General features: G+C 39.5%; 1 protein-coding gene across 1 annotated transcript in view; it reads right to left on the bottom strand.

Moving 5' to 3' along the window:
* DYM (dymeclin) overlaps window positions 1-20,267 on the bottom strand; it is a 342,784-nt gene that overhangs the window by 245,829 nt on the left and 76,688 nt on the right. The window contains exons 7-8 of the mRNA XM_025886653.2: window positions 2,633-2,758; window positions 1,081-1,223 (exon numbers count right to left, since the gene is read on the bottom strand). Coding sequence (XP_025742438.2) covers window positions 1,081-1,223; window positions 2,633-2,758 — 269 coding nt within the window. The remainder of the gene's footprint in view (window positions 1-1,080; window positions 1,224-2,632; window positions 2,759-20,267) is intronic.

Raw genomic sequence — 20,267 nt, 5'->3', positions numbered from 1 at the left:
CGTCTGCAGGTCTGGCATTCTAGGGAGCCTACTCAGCACCAAAGACAAAGCAATGAGGGACCACGTATGTAATTCAACCGATCATATTAAAAGAAATCAGGGGAAGGCAAATCTAGAAAGCCTGGCCCACAGATCAATTCCAAAAGTCAACAGAGGTCTCTTGACCCAAAGAGGTTCCCAAGACGCACTACCCAGTCTATTATCAAGCAGAACTGAACTACATTTTCCCATCATACTGATGTTCCTCCCTGAGTGTGGCGAGCACGCCGCAGCATAATTTCACTGTGGAGCTCGGCTCCGGGTAGCATTCCTTCAAACAGCCCAGCTGTGCACTACGTGGTTCGGCGTGTACTGCTCGTCTAATAAGAGCGCCCGTGCAGGCCTTACAACTGTCAAAGTACCAGTCTGCTTTTTGTTTCTCCTTTAGAAGAAAGCAAAAGTTCAGTTTCTAGGACTTCGCATGACGTGGGTCCACCACACTAACACCAGGGAGAGCTAGGGCTAACCTTTGCCACTCCCCATGTCTTCATGTCCAACACCGTGAAGCAGAAATGAGGCTTTATTGTCGGCTGGGAAAGGATTTTCTGCAGTGAATGAAATCTGCTTCCAATCTGATAAAACCCACACTTGTGCTTCAGAATTTAATATAAAACTCTTCAAAATGTGCTTATTTGTTGCTGAGCAAATGAAACGTATAACAAGAAAACTACACCTAATTAGTCATGTAAGATCCTAACCAATAAAGCCTCTAAAATAGCATGATTTCCTCAAAGCACAAGCAGTAAAAAGTTTCCAAGAGCTTAACCACATTTATCGTGTACAGCTAAAATTCATGCGATATGCATATTTACAAACATTATTCTTGAAAAATGGTGTCTTACAGGTAAACAATTATTTGCATACATTTCACTGCATCAATCACAGCACTAAATGGAAAAAATATTTTAAATTACTTCCAGTATTTCACATTTAGCCAGCTCCACAGAGCCAACAAAGGTGGCCAAGTGGACAGAATTTCTTACGACTAATTAGACAAACTCTATCTGGATCCAAGAATTGACAAAATCTGACTAGACTTACTTGCTACTCCTGACGCGAGTCCATAGAGCAGTCCTCCCCCCTCCGACTGCTGTGGGAGTATCTGTGCTCCTGGAGGGGGCGGCTTCTCTTGTCTGATAAAGTTATACAATAAGGTTTTCACAAGTTTGCTGGTGTACGGAAGACTACACAAAAAGAAACAAGAAAATCAAACTCATAGTTATGGAAGTCCCCTGACTTTGTATAATGGTAAATATCATCTATATAATCTTTTAATAAAAAAGGGATTAGCACAATTCAAAGAAATATAGCACTGTCACATAATACTGAAGACCGTGGGCTCTGACGTCAGACTTGAGGCTTAATTCTGGCTTTCCTGTTTCTATGCCATAGTTGTTGGTCAAATCACTTCAACTCTTGAGCGCCAGTTACCTTACTGGTAATCTGTATAACAGGTGACACATTATAAATTCAGTATATTATTCAGTACCTGGTACTTGAAGGGAGGTAGTAACACAGAATCAGTAGGGAAAAGCAAGAATTAAAAAGCAACAATACAAAAGACTATACATTTTAAGCATGAAATTATTCAATTTATGCATACATACAAAATAACATACATATTTACTCTTTCAAGTAATGGAATGAAAGGAGAAGAGAACACAGGTGAGAAGGGATATGCGTCCACAAATTAAAGTGATAAACCAATTCCTGCAATCTAGAGAAAACTCTGTAATAGACTCCTGAGCCAAAGCTCAGGCTCCTTCTCTATTACCAGTTGATTTTCAAATATGTTCCAGACAGCCTTACAGGATTCTGTGACTGTATCACCGGTACAATCCAGGGAGCAAGAAGGTGCCACATAGATAACCAAGGCAGCAAGAAGGATGTGAAAATGACAAAGCTCCTCCCACTCCCTGAGAACTTTAATCAGAGCTACTTTATTTGTAATTGTTTTACATTCTCAAGTTCTGTGAAGAATGTGCCAATAGAAGATAACGTACGTGTGTGTGTGTGTGTGTGTGTGTGTGTGTGTGTGTGTGTGTCTTATCTACTCCCAGCCCCCCATTAGGAGATTGTAAGCTACTACTCAAGAGCAGAGCCCCCCATCCTAACACATGCCAGGCACATGGTTAACACACACTAAGTATCTGTGACTAAACGAAAGTAGGAGCAGTCAGCTAAGAGGCTGCTGGACTAGTCCAAACACAGGGTGACTGGGTGGAGATGTGGTAGTTTCGAAGGGACTTGTGAAAAGGGGAAGACTGAAAATAATTTCAGTGGACAGGCATGACTGGATGAGTGCTTAGACATAGAGAATGCTGCAGAAAAAGAAGAAAGACGACTTCAAAGTTTCACTTCTACAAAGAAACCACCAGAGAAGGTGAAGAGCCGTGGAGATGAAAGGGGCAGGGAGGATAGACGGTTTAAATGGAAAAGCAGAATCTGGTTTCTTATGCGCTGGGTTTGGAGTGCGGACAGAATCATAGAAGGAAATGTCTGGCTGGACAGCTGAGACAACAGTGAGGTCAGAGGACAAGCCCAGAAATATAGATTTAAACAGTAAGTAGAAAAATGTAAAATAGGAACATACCATCGACCTCGCATCAAATACTTGTGACTGATGCTCTGTCGCAAAACTTCCTTGTGGAAGAGTTGGCAAGAAAGGAAAACCACCATTGTTGATACAGCTTCTACCGAGATTTCATATGTAATATCTCTGGAGAAATAGGAAACAAACAGAATAATGATCCCCTTGTAAATTAGGATTGCTCTTTTCTAAATTACACATTTAAAAACTCAACCTAAATATTCAACATGTTTCTGGGTTATAAAAAAAATACTAATATGTTTAACATAAAAATTAAGTCAAGCAAAAATATGAAGCCCTTTCCCAGCCATTAGCTCTTGTACTTGGGTTAGGCATCCCATGACTTTCCTATTTCCCAGTTCCCACCTCCTGCTAAATGACAAGTCTATTAACGTATAATGGAAACAGTTACCAGCAGTGTTCGCTTGGAAGATCCACCCTAAAGCTCTATGTTCGTCTCTGTTTATTTATAATGCAGAACCAAATATGCAGATTGCCAAACTGAAGAGAAGTCCCAGTGCAGCGAAGAAAACAATGCCTTTTCGTGGTGATAATCACTTTACAGTGAGAACAATGGTATATCCTAACAAACTCTACCTCTAGTGTCTGCTGCCTCGAGGCCAACTCTGCATGTTCAGCAAAATATGGACAGTGAACACATTACACCTGTTTGATTAAGCATGCTTCTCCCAAGATCATCAGCCCCCCCCTTTAGAAATAAATCTTAGATCAAATAAAGGGGAAACAAAGTTTTGGCTGAGCAGGAAGCACAAACAGGAATAAGTGGCTCGAGAAATCTTCAGTTATTGCAAAAGTTTAACATGATCGTCATGGGGAAAAGTAACAGATCAGGAAAGTGGAAATCTCAATAACACAGCAAAAAGAGTAACAGCTCCAAAAGAGTATCAAAATATTTGACACAACTGAAATACTCATGCAAAGCGCCCCCCCCCAAAAAAACACTTAACACCTACTTAAATGAGGCTCATTAAGCAAATTAAACATGTCTTGATTCTAGAACTGGGCAGGCTTAAATTCTACCAGATATTTTAAGGAGTTATTGCTGATAGAAGTCTCTTTTAAAAATAAAATATACAAAACATAAGAGGTCCATGCAACTGATGTTGTTATGTAATGAATAAATCTCAGTTCTACTCAGAAATCTCACTTTCAAAAGTATTATAGAACAATTCTCTCTCCTGAAATTTCCATAATTAGTGTTGTAAATATTAACCACATAAAACACAATTCTTATATTTGTTCTTACTCCTTGAACTGAATGAAAGACAAGCATGACATGTTATGATTCATTAATTCTTCATAATAATGGTGATGACTGCTAGAACCTGAAAGATTTTGCATCACAGTTATCATTTACTCATATAGCCCATACTCTACGGTCAATTGGCTAGACATGTAGCTGGGTCAGGGCTTAAAGCCAAATCCTGAAGAACAAAATATCCTGCTATAGGGTAGAGCCTATCTAGATAGGTGACCACCTCCAGGACATTTGATAATATATTCAGTTACTGCATCAATAACAAAGAATCAACTGCAGTGTTTATAATTTATAATTTAACATCTTATTCTATATCCCAAATCCAAATTCTGTAAAGCTATAGGAGTGGAGGGTAGAGGGTTTCACGTTGGGAGGGAGGGAAGCTGACAGCACGTAAGAACAGTGACTCAACAGGATTTTTGTGTCAAGCTACAAATCCATTCACCAAAATTCCTAAACAGAACTAAGTGATCCCCCTTGTGTTCTTCCATAGGTCTATGGATAAAAGTTCTATCAAACTGTTTATTACATTGTATTCCACTTTGTAGGTCATTCAACAAATATTTACAAAGAACTTATTCTTACTATATCTAGACAGGCATTATGCCCCATATTAGAGACACATCCATCAACAAATAAGGCTCCTGCCTTTATGGAGCTTACAGTTTAGTAAAGAAAATAGAACTCAAGAAATAATTACACCAAAAAGGGTCATAAAGAAAAAGCGTAAGTAACACCATGAAAGGATTTAGGGGATTCTGGTTGTAAAGCTCCTCTGAAAAAGTGACATTAAGTTAAGCCCTAAAGCATGACGGGCAAGCAGTTATATGCAGACGAGTTTTCTTTTTTTAAGATTTATTTATTTGAGAGAGAGCATGTGCACACGTGCAAGCGGAGCTCCAACTTAGAACCCATGAGATCATGATCTGAGCCGAAATCATGACCTGAGCCAAAAACAAGAGTTGGACGTTTAACCAACTGAGCCACCCAGGTGTCCCAAGACGAGTCTCTTTTCTAGCTAGGGATCCTTTCATTTTTTAGTTATTTATATTCCCAACTCTAGTATATAACAGACACTCAATGGATAAAGGGACAAAGAGACAGAGGGATTTTTTCTTTTTTGTAACTTTTTTATTTTTTTGAGAGAGAGAATCTTAAGCAGTCTCCACGCCCAGTGTAACCTTGAGATCATAACCTGAGCTGAAATCAAGAGTAGGATTCTCAACCAACTGAGTCACCCAGGCGCCCCAAGACAGAGGGATTTTTTAATGCTCTGATTTTTATTGGAACTGACTGACTGGGTCTTCCTGAATAGACTCCTCAGCACAGCATACTGAGCATATGTAATTTGGAATAGCAAAAAAGGAAGAAATGTGTTGAGGTCATGTAATACCTGATCATAATACAAAAGAATACTCATTGCAAACATAAAGGGAATTTCATGAAGGACCCACGATGCTGCTGACTGACTGAGAGGGTATCTTTTATTCATTTTTCTGACCAGCATCCATTTATCAGCAGTAAGACAAAGGACACATAGGATGATCTGAATGGAATGACTTAATACCATGAAAATAGTAATTCTACACAAATTAATCCTAAAGTCAAGTCAGGAACTTTTTCAGGAATGTCCTAAAGCGACTCTAAACTTTTTATGGAAGAGTAAACATGGCCAAGTCAACCCTGAAAATAAAGAGTGAAGAGAGAGAGACTTTCACTACCAGGTATCAAGCCATGCTATTCAGCTATAGCAATAAAAACAGCATGGTATTTGTGCGCGCGCGCGCGCGCACACACACACACACACACACACACACACACACACACACACACACAGGCAAATGAATGAAACCCACCCAAGAACCAAACCAAACTTATGGCTCACACTTGTGGTGCAGACCTAAACAACATACGACAAAGATGGGTCCACGAATCAATGAGGACAGAAGAGACTGTACAGAGGATAGTGCTAGAAACAACTGGCTCCTTTTACAAAGAAAGTAGTGATGGGCCCCTATCTAATAACATACTCAAAGTCCCACTACAGATGGGTTAAAGACCTGGATGTGAATGGTACAGCTAAAGTTAACACAAGAAAACATACGATGCTAAGTTTGGAACATAAGCACATGAAAGGACTTCTTTAATAAATGCCTGAGAGCACAAACCATAAAGTCAAAATATGCACCTAATTACATAAAAATTAAGGATTATTGTTCAACAAATGAAACCTTGGACAAAGGTAACAGGCAGATGAAGAACAAGAAACTCATATCTAGAACCTTACAAACAACTCCTGCAAATGGCCAAGAAAAAAAAACAAGAACTCCACTAGAAAAAAAGAGCAAAGTATATTAACAGTTTAAAACACTGTGATATCCCTTTCTGCCCTGGAAGATATAAAGTATTAGCAGGCATATGGTGATATATAAACCCTCACGTACTGCTGATGGGAATATTAACCAGAGCAGTCATCTTTAGAGAGCAACCTATGACCCAATATATGTATATATGCCAAAGAAAAACTCACAGAAACTGTTTGAGGACTGTGGTAGGCAAACTCTAAAATGACCCTCAATAATTCCTGCTTCCTGCTATTCATATGCCCTTGTGTACTGCCTCCCCTTGAGTTCAGGCTGAATCTAGTAACTCACCTCTGATAAACACAATAAAAGTGAGAGGATGCCACTACCAGGTGGAGGTAAATTTATAAAATGACTATGGCTTGTGTTGGGCACCCTCTCTTGCCTTTCCTTTTTTTTCCTTTGCTTTGCTTTCTCTGAGGGAAGCCAGATACTTCATTGTGAGCTGACATATGGAGAAGTCCACCTGGCAAAGAAGTAAAGGAGGCCTCCAATCAACAGTTAAAGAACTGAAGTCCAATTTCCCTAGAGTAACTGAATCCTGACAACAGCAAGTGAGAAATCTAGAAAGCAGATCCTCCCCTTCCTAGCTGAGGCTTCAGATTAGACCACAGCCCCAGCAATAAGCTCAACTACAACCTCAAGAGTCAGAGGCACCATGCCAGCTCTACCTCCTGATCCTAACAAACTGGGCATGAAGCCTACTTAAAAAAAGAAAAAAAAATGCATGTACGTAGAACATTTAGTTGCACGCATATATATATGTACATATATATATATAAATAATGCATTAGACACACTTAAAATGGCTGTTGATGGGAAAGAGGAGCAAGGAATGGGGATAAATGGGAATAAGTGAATGGATTAACACCAAATGCTGGGAGGGATGGGCCTCACATGAACCAATGATGATAATGACCCTTGAAGTGAAGAATGTGATCAACTCAATCCTATGCCTGATGTGTCCAAAATCAGGGACCGTGGAATGAAGGGGGGGCATCAGAAGTTGGACGACATACTGAAGTGGGGAAATGCTTTAACTAATTCAAGAAACAAAGCACATGCAATAAACTATTTCACTGAAATATTATGAGGACCTCAATGAAAACAGTGACAACAGGAATGGAAAAGAGCATTCACACTTGAATGACATGGAACAAAATAAAACTAATAGCACTCAGTGACAGACTGGATTCTTAAAAGCGGGCAAAAAAGACTAAGACTAATCAAAAAAGACAGGTTTCTAGATTTAGAACTCAGAGACAGTGGTATCAACCTAAATCAAGAACACTTTCTTTCTTCATGAATGGATGCTGAATTTGGTCAAATGCTTTTTCCACATTTACTGAGACACTCATATGGCTTTTCTAATTTATTCTGTCAATATAGCATATTATGTTGATTGAATTTCAAGTGTTAACCATACCACATTCTTCAGGTAAACCACACTTGGTTATGATTATGATGTATTATCCTTTTCATATATTGCCGGATACAACTTACTAATTATTTTTTAAGGATTTTATTTATTTATTTATTTATCTGAGAGTACTAGCATGAGCCGGAGGAGGGGCAGAGGGAGAGGGACAGGCAGAGAATCTCAAGCACACTCTGCGCTGAGCGTAGAGCCTGATGGACTTGATCTCATGACCCTGAGATCATGACCCAAGCTAAAACCAAGAGTTGGACACTTAACCAACTGAACCACCCAGGCACCCCAACTTACTAATTATTTTTAAAAGATTTTTCTCCTATACTGATAAAAGATAGAAGTCCGTAATTTTCTTTTTACGTAATTGTTAGGTTTTAGTATCAGGGTTAAGCTAGCCTCACAAAACATGTTATCCCATCTACTTTTGAAACATACTTTATTGAAATATTTACTTCATGACACAATGTTGAGCAAAGACAGCGGAACATTATGTACCATACGAATGAATATGCACGCAGATGCTAACAGGCAAAAAATTTAAAAAGCAATCCTGAGAGATGAGATTATAGGTGACTATTTTTATTGCTTTAAACTTTTTAAACGGGAAGGGTATGAAGAAAATGAATGGGAGAAACATTTGCTCCAAACTGATTATCTCTACTGGGAAATTTCCAGGGGAAAAAAATATCGCAATAGTTTGAGGATAATATCTAAACCTCATTTTGACCATGGGTATTCTTAATGATTCCTCTCTCTCACTACACTGTAAACAATCACAGTAACAGAGACTGCAACTAGGGAAAAAGAATCTAACATGAGTGTCTTAGTGCTTGTGGACCGCGATAACAAACTAACAGAGACTGGGTGGCTTATAAACAAAAGAAATCTATTCTCACAGTTTTGAAGGCTAGAAAGTCCAAGATCAAGGCACCTGCAGATTTCGTGTCTGATGAGAGCTGGCTTTCTGGTTCACAGACAGCGAGCATCTTTTTGTTGTGTTATCACATGGTGGAAGAGGGCCAAGGGAACTTCCCTGGGTATAGTTTACAAGGGTACTAATCCCATTCATGAGGGCAGCCCTCATGACCTAACCACCCCCCCACCCAAACACCATCACTTTGGAGGTTAGGTTTCCACATATGAATTTTGGGAGGACACAAACATTCAGATCCTAGCAATACGTCAGCCACACTTACTGTATTAGTTAGGGCTCTCCAGAGAAACAGAATCCACAATATGTGAAGAGATGTACTGTAAGGGACTGGCTCACACAATTAACAGAAGTTGAAAAGTTCCATTACAAGCCATCTGCAAGGGGGGTAGGGGTGGAAAAGCCAGTGGTATAGTTCCCATCCAAACCCAGAGGCCTGAGAACCAGAAAAACCCTGATCTAAGTCTGAAGGCCCAAGAATCAGGAGCACCAATGTCCGAGGACACAAGACGGATGTCTCAGCTCGAGCAGGAGAGCAAATTCACCCTTCCTCCACCTCTGTGTTCTATTCATGCCCTCAACAGACTGGATGATACCAGTACTGGTGAGTATGACCTTTCTGACAAAGTCTACCAATTCAGATGCTAATTGCTTCCAGAAACACACTCATGGACACACCCAGAAATAATGAAATAATGTTTGACCTCTGGGCACCCCTCAGCTCAGTCAAGCTGTCACACAAAATTAACCATCACATTTGCCCATCAAAGATGTAAGTTCAACGTTTAAATACTGGCAGAGTGCACAGGCACAGATTCAGTCTCGTTAAAAGCATTTAGTCATTAAAAGCATTTAAACACTATTTGAAAGATTTTACACTGAGAAATGTTGTTCCTGCATAAGAAACAAAGAGCAGTCTAACACTCATAGGCACCTCTAATTTTTAATAACCATAAAAAGCAAATACATATTTCGGTAAAAAACTTTTTACTCAATATAAAGCTTAGTGGCATAGCACACAGCATTTGCGATTCTTATTCACAGAAGAGCCTATAACTATGAGCCGAAAACCAAGCTATCCCATATATCAACATACCATTTAATATGAATAAAAATATAAGATTTAGAGCAACAAAAAGAACGCCTAAAAAGAAGAGCATCTAGTATCTTTTTATGTGTGCACAGAAAAAAAAGCAGCTCAAATATATTACAGTCACTCAGAGTTGATAATGACTGAGAATACAACAATCTCTCTTAGAAGAAATCTACTGAGGAGACGAGCAGGCATTTCTTATTTGTAAATAATTGTTATACAAGTTAAAAATGGACTTCATCAATATGATACTAAAAGATAGTGAAATATATACGTACTGTTGGAACAACTGTATAGCCTTCTGTAAGAAAAAAAAAACTTGAATCTATACCTCAGACCCTATACTAAAAGAAATCCCAAATATATCAGAAGTTTAAATCTTAAAAAAAAAAAAAAATCTATGGGACAAGATGGAAGATTCTCTTATAACATGCTTTGTAGAAGGCCTTTTCAACCATTCATTCCAAATATTCACTGAGCACTTACTTACCATATGCCAGGTCTCCGGGAGCTTATATTCTAGAGGGACAAATAAATATGCTATGTAATAAATTAAAAGGTTATAAGTGCTATGAAGAAAATAATGCATGAAGGTTGGATAAGGAGTACCTGGTTAGGGTGGAAGGGTAAGGAATAGTTATGCTAAACTGCTATAAAATAGTCCAAAATTATGTTTTAAACCAGATCAAAGTTCATTTCTCTGCCACTTAACAATCAGACAAAGCAGGATCTACTTAATAAAGTCATACAAAGGCCATGCTGGAAAGGAAGCTCTGTCCCCCTTTGCATGTACTTCCAAGTTTGTTCCAGTTGTCATTTCCCATCAGACAGAAGGGAGAAAAATCACTCCAAGGCAAGTCATTTCTTAAGTAATACAAAAGTTGTATATGTCACTTCCTCTGGTACACCCACATCTAGATCTAGCTGGCAAGCGAGCTTGAGAAACATCGTCTTTACCTGGACAGCCTCTGCCCAGCTAAATTCTAATAAAGAGGAGGAGAATGAATTTGGGGGACCACAGACAATCGATCACATGTGTGTTACAATTTTAAACAAGAAGACTCAACACGAAGTTGACATTTGAGCAAAGACTTGAAAGAAGTAAGGAGGCAAGGGAAGAGTCTGCCAGGGAGAGGGACTGGCACATGCAAAGGCTCTGAGCCAGGGACATTTTTATTTAAGGATATTTAGCATATTTAAGGAACACCAAAGAAGCCAATGGGGTTAGAATGAAATATGCATGAAGGCAAGTAGTGAGAGAAAGGGCCAAAAAGGTCAACAATGAGCATAAAAGCCCATCCAGAAGCCCTAAAAACTGTGAAAGACAGATAAACTCAAATTCTTAAAAAGAGTGTTTAAAAATTTATTATGGCAAAGCAAAAGCACACTATAAGCAAGTATGTCAAAAGGCAAATTTAGAAAAACATATACTTTAAATTCATGTCACAAAGGGCTAAAATACAAAATGGGTCCTAGAAACAGATGCAACAGAGGCTCCAATCTGAAAATGAGCAAAGGATATGAGCAAAAAAATGTTAAAACTCTAACGTCCAATAAGAGGGGAATGATTACATATAATTTGATACTGACCTACCACAGATCATAATGTTGTATTTTTTTTTAGAAGAATGGGAAAGGATGTAGAAAATTAGATCAAGCTCACACACAAGGCTAATGGGAATGTAAAATGATGAAGTCGCCACGGAAAGTTAAACACACAATTACCAGACGACTAGCAATTTTACTCTTAGATACATGCCCAGGGGAACAGAAAACGTAAGTCTACCCAAAATCTTGTACAGGAACGCTCGGAGCAGCATTATTTACAATGGCCAAAAAACAGAAACCACCCAAATGTTTACCAACTTATGAGTGGATAAACAAAATGTGGTGTATACGTACAGTGGCATACTTCTCAGTAATAAAAGGCAAATGAAGTCCTGGGACTTGCCACAACAGAGGTGAACCTTAAACTCATTGTGCTAAGTGAAAGCAGCCAGACATAAAAGACCACACAGTCTAGGATTCCATTCGTAGGAAATGTCCCAAAAGGGCAAATCCACAGAGACAGAAAGCAGATTAGCAGTTACTACGAGCCGGACAGAGGGAGAAATGAGGAGTGGCCGCTCATGGGTACATGGGCCGCTCATGGCCGCTCATGGGTTTCTCTGCGGGGTGATGAAGTTCTGAAATTCGATGGTCATGACAATTTCACAACTTTTGTGAATATACTAAAAACCACCTAAAGATATACTCTGAAAGGGTAAACTTTGGGGTATTTGACTATTCTCATAACAAAAATGAGAAAGCTCTTTAAATGCCTGTGTACAGAAGCTGCCAGGATAGCCTGTCGAATGGACAAAGAGGAAAGTTCAAAGCAGTACGTATGATTTCCCAGCGTTTGTGTGAATGCAGGGAGAAATATTCATAACTGCATCTACATTGCATGAACAGCCTCAGGAAGGATACATAAGAGACTAAGCACAATGGTGAGCACTGTGAATTGTGCAAGACTGTTGAATCACAGATCTGTACCTCTGAAACAAATAATGCAACATATGTTAAGAAAAAAAAAAAAGAAGATAGCAGAGGAGGGGAAGAAGGAAGCGGGGTAAATCGGAGGGGGAGACGAACCATGAGAGACGATGGACTCTCTTGAGAAACAAACTGAGGGTTCTAGAGGGGAGGGGGGTGGGGGATGGGTTCGCCTGGTGATGGGTATTGTGCTGGGTGTTATGCACAAACAATGAATCATGGAACACTACATCAAAAACTAATGATGTAATGTATGGTGATTAACATAACAATAAAAAATTTAAAGATGAAGAGACTAAGCACAGTGGTTACTTACAGAAGCAAATGGGACAGCTGGAGAGATGGGGGACCAGAGTAGGCAAGAGACAGTTCATGTACACTTTTATGTGTTTGGATATTTAAGCAATATGCTCTAAAATTAAATTAATCAAGAACTAAAAATAGAAGACTGTCATAAATGTTAAAATTAAACTTTTCTTGACTCAAATCTGATGACATATTGAAATAAGAGCAAACAAAATGAAATCATATTGTGGTATGCTGTAAAAGTCACTGATCCAAAATTCGGAGACCTAGGATCTGCTCTCCGCTCTCCATTAAACTCATTCTGTTAATTTCAACAAATAATCCCTCTGGGTCTCAGTTTTCCTATTTTTAAATTAAGTACATTGGGCAAGATGATCTCTAATGTCATTTCTTGTGTAACTTTCTATAATGCTCAAATAAAGGAATTCAAGGCAATGTTAGATTTCCGTGAAAACAAAATTTAAAATGTATTAATTGGCCTACCCTAAGTACCAAATAATCAGGGAAAAGAGCCAGACAGGCCAGTACTTGAAAGAAACCAAAATGCTACCATGCTGAGTGTGGTGGTTTTTAAAAGATGAAAAATGTTTTAAGCCAACAGATCTTTCTTGTTTTAATGTCCTTGTATGATCTTCAGATTTTCATCACACAATCGCCAAAACAAAGTCAACCTTAAAAAGCCAAAGTGTTGCTCTGGCTGCCATATTATCCCAAGAACTTTCCACCATCTGGGCTGGAAACGTCCTAAAACAAACTACTGTTGGAGCAAGTTATTAATTTCATGTGAAGAAAAAAAAAGACAGGCGCCTTGACCTTGTGCCGCTCTGCAAGGGCAGAGTAGAACACTTGGATAAAGACAAAAGCCTTCACGAAATGGGTGTTAGTGTTGGCTAAGGACAAAGTCAACGAATGAGAAGGAAACAAACATCCTCTTCTGACTTACTATTGGGTAAGAAACGGGACAATATGTAAATGGAACATAAGCTTAACAAAAACAAATGACAAGTTCAAAGGATTAAAACCAACATTTAGAAATATCAGTGTTATGCCACCACAGAGCGTGAAAGTAAAACACGAGGGAAGACTAAAAAGTGGCAGAGTGTATTACAGATACTGTCAGTGGTGGTGGTGGCTAGTTTTCAAAGGTAACAAAATCAAAGACATGGGAATACTTCTCGTTTATAAAAGTCTTAACAGTGGAACAGAAAGTGCCTGGAAGTTAGGAGTCAAAAACTCTGGATTCTGGTCTCAGAACGGTCACTCATTAGCTTCATCAGCCACCTTACCTGTCAACTTCATTATATGTAAAAATCAAGGGGGTGGATCAAATAAACTCAAATATCCACTCCACGTTTTCATGATTCTCGAAGAACTAGTGCTCTACATATAACACTGCATCAAATGCATCAATAAAATGTAGCCACATATCTTCCTGAAATAAAGTTCAACAAACAATACGAGTTTTTAAAGATAACCTTAAAAATGAAAAATTAGGATGGATAAGAGGGATACATAATATTAAAAAAAGATGAATACATAATAATAAAGCAAATATACCAAAATGGTTATATGAGTGTCCACAGTGCAGTCATCCCAACTTAAAATGTTGCATTCATAAAACAAGGGACAATCAGAGAAAAAGAGCTCTCAGGAAATAAAAATGATTGCTAAACCTTCATCAAAAGTTAGAAACGGCTTTTGAACATACGAAGAGATGTTCAATCTCACTTGTAATGAGAAAATACATGTAAGACACTATGGGGGCGCCTGGGTGGCTCAGTCAGATGCTTAACTAAGCATCTGCCTTCGGCTCAGTCATGATCCCATGCTCCTTGCTCAGCGGGGAGCCTGCTTCTCCCTCTGCCTGCTCTGCCTGCCATTCCCCCTGCTTGGGCACATGTGTGCGCTCTCTGACAAAATCTTAAAAAAAAAAAAAGAATCACATTATTATTTCCATTTTTAACTTACAAAAAATTTTATACAATATTGGCAAGGGTCTGTTAAATGATTTTAGTGAGACTATAACTGGTATAATCTCTTTAGGGTTGGTGAGAATGCCAACTGGTGCAGCCACTCTGGAAAACAGCATGGAGTTTCCTCAAAAAGTTGAAAACAGGGCTACCCTACAACCTAGCAATTCCACTACTAGGTATTTATCCAAAGGATACAAAAATAGTGACTCGAAGGGGCACGTCCACTTATAGCAGCAATGTCCACAATAGCCAAAACATGGAAAGAGCCCAGATGTCCATCAACAGATGAATAGATAAAGAAGATGTGGTATATATATATATATTTATATATATACACAATGGAATGTTAGTCGGCCATCAAAAAGAATGAAATCTTGCTATTTGCTACGATGTGGACAGAACTAGAGGGTATACGCTAAGCAAAATAAGTCAGAGAAAGACAAAAACCAAATGATTTCACTCATCTGTGAAATTTAAGAAACAAAACAGATGAACATAGGGAAAGGGAAGGAAAAATAAAATAAGATAAAGACAAAGAGGGAGGCAAACCATAAGAGACTCTTAAATATATGGAACAAACTGAGGGTTGCTGGAGGGGAGGTGGGCGGCGGATGGGTATAATTGGGTGATGGGCATTAAGGAGGGCACTTGATGTAATGAGCACTGGGTGTTATATGCAAATGGTGAATCACTAATTCTACCCTTGAAACCAATACTACACTATACGTGAACTAACTTGAATTTAAACACAATTTTGAAAGAAAAAAATAATAATCTCTTAGGGGACAGGTTTTTTTTAAACCAAACATTTTTATCAAATTTTAAAATGTACCCACTTGATACCAACTCTAAGATTTATATGATGGCTATATCTACATCTGCATGAAGTTAATTTGTGTATATGTAGTATATCCCAACAATGAAATACTATTCAGTGCTAGAAAGAAATGAACTATAAAGTCATGAACATGTAAGAACTTTAAATGCATATTGCTAACTAAACAAAGCCAATCTCAAAGGCTACAACTGTATGGTTCCAACTATCTGACAATCTGAAAAAGGCACAACTAAGGAGATAGTGGAAGGATCAGTGGCAGCTGGGGTCGGGGGAAGGGATAAACAGGCAGAGCACAGAGGGCTTTCAGGGCAATGAAACTGCTCTTATGATACTCTACGGGTGGATACATGTCATTACCTCTCTGTTAAAACCCATACAATGTACAACACACCAAGAGTGAGCCCTAATGGAAACCATGACTTTGGATGATAATGATGTGTCAATGTGGGTTCCTCGACTGTAACATCGTACCACCCTGGGGCAGGATGGTGAAGGGGGTCGGGGGTGCTATACAACGGAACAGGAATTATATGGGAATTGCCCATACTTTCTGCTCAATTTCGCTGCGAACCTAAAACTGCTTTGAAAACTAAAGCCTACTAAGAAAAAAAAACAGTGTTATTTAGAAATATATTCAAAGGTATGATAAGGGTAAAGATTTATCTAAACCACCCTAACAGCTAAGAATCAAAAATGACTGGTTCTGGGGAGGAAAGAGATAAAAGGGGAGAGGACAAAGAACACGTGTTCTCATCATAAGCCCTCGGTGTTTGACTTTTTTCCAAAGCCAACTGCACACATGTATTACCATTTAATACAACTGCAGCATCCGTACCAATGGCTAGTAAACATCCATTATGTAAATATCGATTATATGTGAAAAGAATTTACTCGGTAAAGAATTAACTCATGTAAGTGACACAAAAAATTAACTCTTTGCTGGCAGAATTAAAAGTTTGCAATTATTAGTGTACTTTACCTCATTCATACTTTGCCATCCATGTATTAATAACAGCAAAAGAAAGTGACAAATGTATTCTGTACCAGTCTTGGTTTTGTAAGAGTAAAAATTCTTTGAAGGCAGAGTCAGTGTTTGCAGGGCCACCTGAGAATCCTGCAAACTGACCTTAGGAAAGGCACTTCCCTTCTCTCCACTTGAGTGACGTCATCTATAAAATGAAAGGGCTAGGATCAAGAAAAGCTGAATTCTAGTTTTAAAAATCCAATGCTCGGGTGCCTGGACAGCTCAGTCGTTAAGCATCTGCCTTCGGCTCAGGTCATGATCCCGGGGTCCTGGGATTGAGTCTCGCATTGGGCTCCCTCCTCTGCAGGAAACCTGCTTCTCCCTCTACCTGCCGTTCCCCCTGCTTGTCCTCTCTCCTTCTGTGTCAAATAAAATCTTAAAAAAAATCCAATGCTCATCTTGCTCTAAATAGCCCATAACCTGCAAGGAAATACGCAAACACAGGTAACATGACAGCCAGGACCCCAGACCCTACTTTTGCTGCTGCTAATCTTTCTGTCACACCTAATGCCAGGCTAGCACCAGTCCTCCTAAGCAGCCAGGCACTACAGAAACTTCCTCCAGTTCCCAGATGATTCAGCCTTGTTCTTTTGAACCTCACACGTCCCGTGTCCTATGCCTACTATACTTGTTAGGGAGCTAGTGCTACTCCTTTTTACTGAGAAGTTTAAAATAGGAAAATTAACTCCGAAAGCAAACATATTCAATGTTTTTGAGTACTTAGTATGTGTAAGACAATACACTCTTATAATCCTAAAGCATTTGACAATTTACAAAAGCATCTTCAAGTGCATTGCTTTGGTCCTCAACACGATCGTAAGCAACACAGGAGGCCGTGAGAACACCAGACAGAGGATGAGATGCTCTCTCTCGGCCGCCAGCCGTTCTACTGCGTTAGAGGACATGATGCCTGGCCTGACTGTCCCTCCAACAGCTACACAAGTTGGTCTCCAAACTCAGGCACTTCAATTTCCTTATCTAAAATACTGAACAGCTAAGCTACATGTCTTCCAATGTCTCTTCCAAGTAATGATTTCTGGTCTATTGCCCCTAATTGTAAAATGAGACCTGAGGCACGGAGTGACATTCCCGGTTAGTAGGAGAACGAGCATTCAAGCCCTATCTTCTGGATTCAGAACCACGGAGGTTTTTTTTCCCACTAGAGAATATGTTCCACACTTCTTAACAATAACCAGTTACTCAATTATGAACAACCTCAGCACATAACTTATAAAATCAACATTATTTGTGGTACCGTATATATTTTGGTCAGACTTCAATAAACACAGTAAAGGTTTGCATACTTTAAAAAATTGAACTGATTCCCCCCTCCTTGCCCACCAGAAATCAATTTTCAACCTAAAAAGCTATTGTGAACTTAATATATAATACTATCTTGGCATATGAAAATGCTATCACCTTTAATTCAGTGCTGGTAATGACTTAAATACCTCACTGATTCAACCAGAAAGCTAGACTAGGTATTTCCCTTACAGCACCTCGAATTTAAATGCTGACTTGCTTTAGCCGCCCGCTCTGCTGAGGCTGCATGTGGAGAAGTGTTTAGGTATCAACACGCAGGGCTATAGCAAGGCATTTCCCCAACAGTTAAAGCCCTTCACTGCCAACCGAGGTCCCTTCAGTTCTTTCCCTCTCCTCCATCAACTGTTCACGGCTTTTCACACTCTTGAACCACCTTCTCACGGTTAAGCAACAGAAGTTTTCGATGTTCAGATTTTTCACAGTATATCACTGAAGCCAATATCATTAGTTTATGAGTCAAATAAAAAATATGCATTTCCTATCATTTTATTACATTTCAGAAACCCTATGGACAAAGCAAATCTCATAAATAAGATTCTTAATCAGTTCCATTCTTCCCCAAATACTTCCAGAATGGATTTTAGAGCAATAGCTCTAAAAATATATTGTTTTACATCTTAATAAACAGAGAACTCTAAACATAATCAAACCATTAGCCCTTCTAAAATTCAAGTCTCTGCCTCATCAAACAACACAGCTTGTCCATCCCTAATCTCCCACAACTCCTCTGCTCTGATCAAACTGATGCACTTGTGATTCTTCGGATACATTATTTACACCCAAGAGGCCCTGAGCAGGCCCCTCTCTGGCTCTTCGCTGACCAGGTCACTACTAATCACTACAGCTCCAGATGACTTCAGCACTTAGGAGCTGTTTCTCCTCCTGGGCTATCTTTCTATGTTTCCATCCGTCTCTAAGCTCTTCAGAAGTCACACCTTTCTTTGTCTAGGGCCTAGTACACTAGAGACAAAGGCATATTCCCAATACACGTTTTTCAGAACGAACTTAACAAAAGAGAGATTATTATACTGTGAAGGGATAACGTGAGGACTGCTGAGCTATAAAGCTGACTGTCCCTAAACTACATGGCCCCGGACCACTCAGCATTTATAACTAATCTACCATTTCCTCAAATACTGTTATTTGGAAATATCTGAGGAAATATTTACTCAGATATATGTTAGTTCTCAGTGTTTCTGCTTCTATAGCCCCTTTCTACTTCTACTGTCTGTAAGAGACCTAGTTTTTATATTACAATATACCAACTGCAAAGGGCTTTGAGCCACCGCGTTTGCACTGGAACGTGCCTCAGCACAATACTTTGTTTCCATACAGACTGGATGATGGCAAACAAACAAAATGCTTTAAGCACACTGAGCAGGTTGTGCCCCTACTATCTTACTCATTCAACAAATATTTGTTGAGAGTCTACCATGTGCCAGGCTAGCCTGAATACTAAGGATAACAGCAGTGAGCAAAACAAATGCAGGCACAAGAACAGTGCTTGTTTTCACAGAGTCTTCCTTCTAAGGATATTTGAGAAACACGAGCAAGAGAAATAAGAGATAATCTGAAAAGCAGTGGTAAGTGTAAAGACAAAAAACAAAGCATGATGCAGAGAATGAGAAGGGTGCTGCTATGTTACGGGGTCCGAGCGGCTGTTTTTAAGAAGCAGACCTCCCCTGAGCAGAAGGAAGCGACAACGTCAGGACAGGAGCCGTTCAGATATCTGAGGGGAGATATTTAAGGTGAAAGAAGAAGCAGCGAGGGCAAAGGCCCTAGGGAGAGGGGGACAGAAGTGGGTTGGTATGTTCCAAATTAGCATGGACACCTGTGTGGCTGAAGCAGCAGGAGTGAGACGGACGAGGTCAGCAGGTAACATCAATACCCCCTGCACTAGAGAGGTAAACAAAGTCACACTGCACACACAGACACACCTAGAAAAAGGCAGTAAAGGCAACTGATTAAGAATGTCTCAGTTTTATCAATATGTAACTTCTTTTAAAAAAAGATAAACGTTCTGGGGCACCTGGGTGGCTCAGTTGGTTGAGCATCCGACTCTTGGTTTAGGCTCAGGTCATGATCTCAGGGTCGTGGGATCGGGGCCCACGTCAGGCTCAGTGCAGAGTCTGTTTGAGATTCTCTCTCCCTCTCGTGTTCTCTATCTCTCTCTCTCTCTCTCCCCCAAATAAATAAATAATCTTTTTTAAAAAAAGAAAAAGATAAACATTCTTATAAAATTACAACTGAAAAATCTGCAAATGAGGGCCAGGCTGAGAACTAAAGAGTTGAGTTCACAGGTTGGTAAGAACACATAAATGGATCTCAGAGGAGGTGGCTGCCTGTCTGGCCTGGGGCCAGCAGAATGGCCCACTCCGAGCAGACCTCACAGGGACCTGTTTGGAGTGGTGGCCCTAGAGAAAGTGGTAGGACCTATGGTTGACAAGAGCATCACCATATACAGATAAGAGTGACGGCTTTCACAAAAACACCACCAAAAACAGGTAAAAAGACAAGTTAAAAGTTCTCAAAGTAACTTCT

This window comes from Callorhinus ursinus, unplaced genomic scaffold (genome assembly GCF_003265705.2).
Source record: "Callorhinus ursinus isolate GAN/ISIS: 27379988/994484 unplaced genomic scaffold, GSC_fseal_2.0 scaffold11, whole genome shotgun sequence".
NCBI lineage: Eukaryota > Metazoa > Chordata > Mammalia > Carnivora > Otariidae > Callorhinus > Callorhinus ursinus.
The sequence above is the reverse complement of the archived record's forward strand: the minus strand, read 5'-3'. Positions and strand labels throughout refer to the sequence as shown.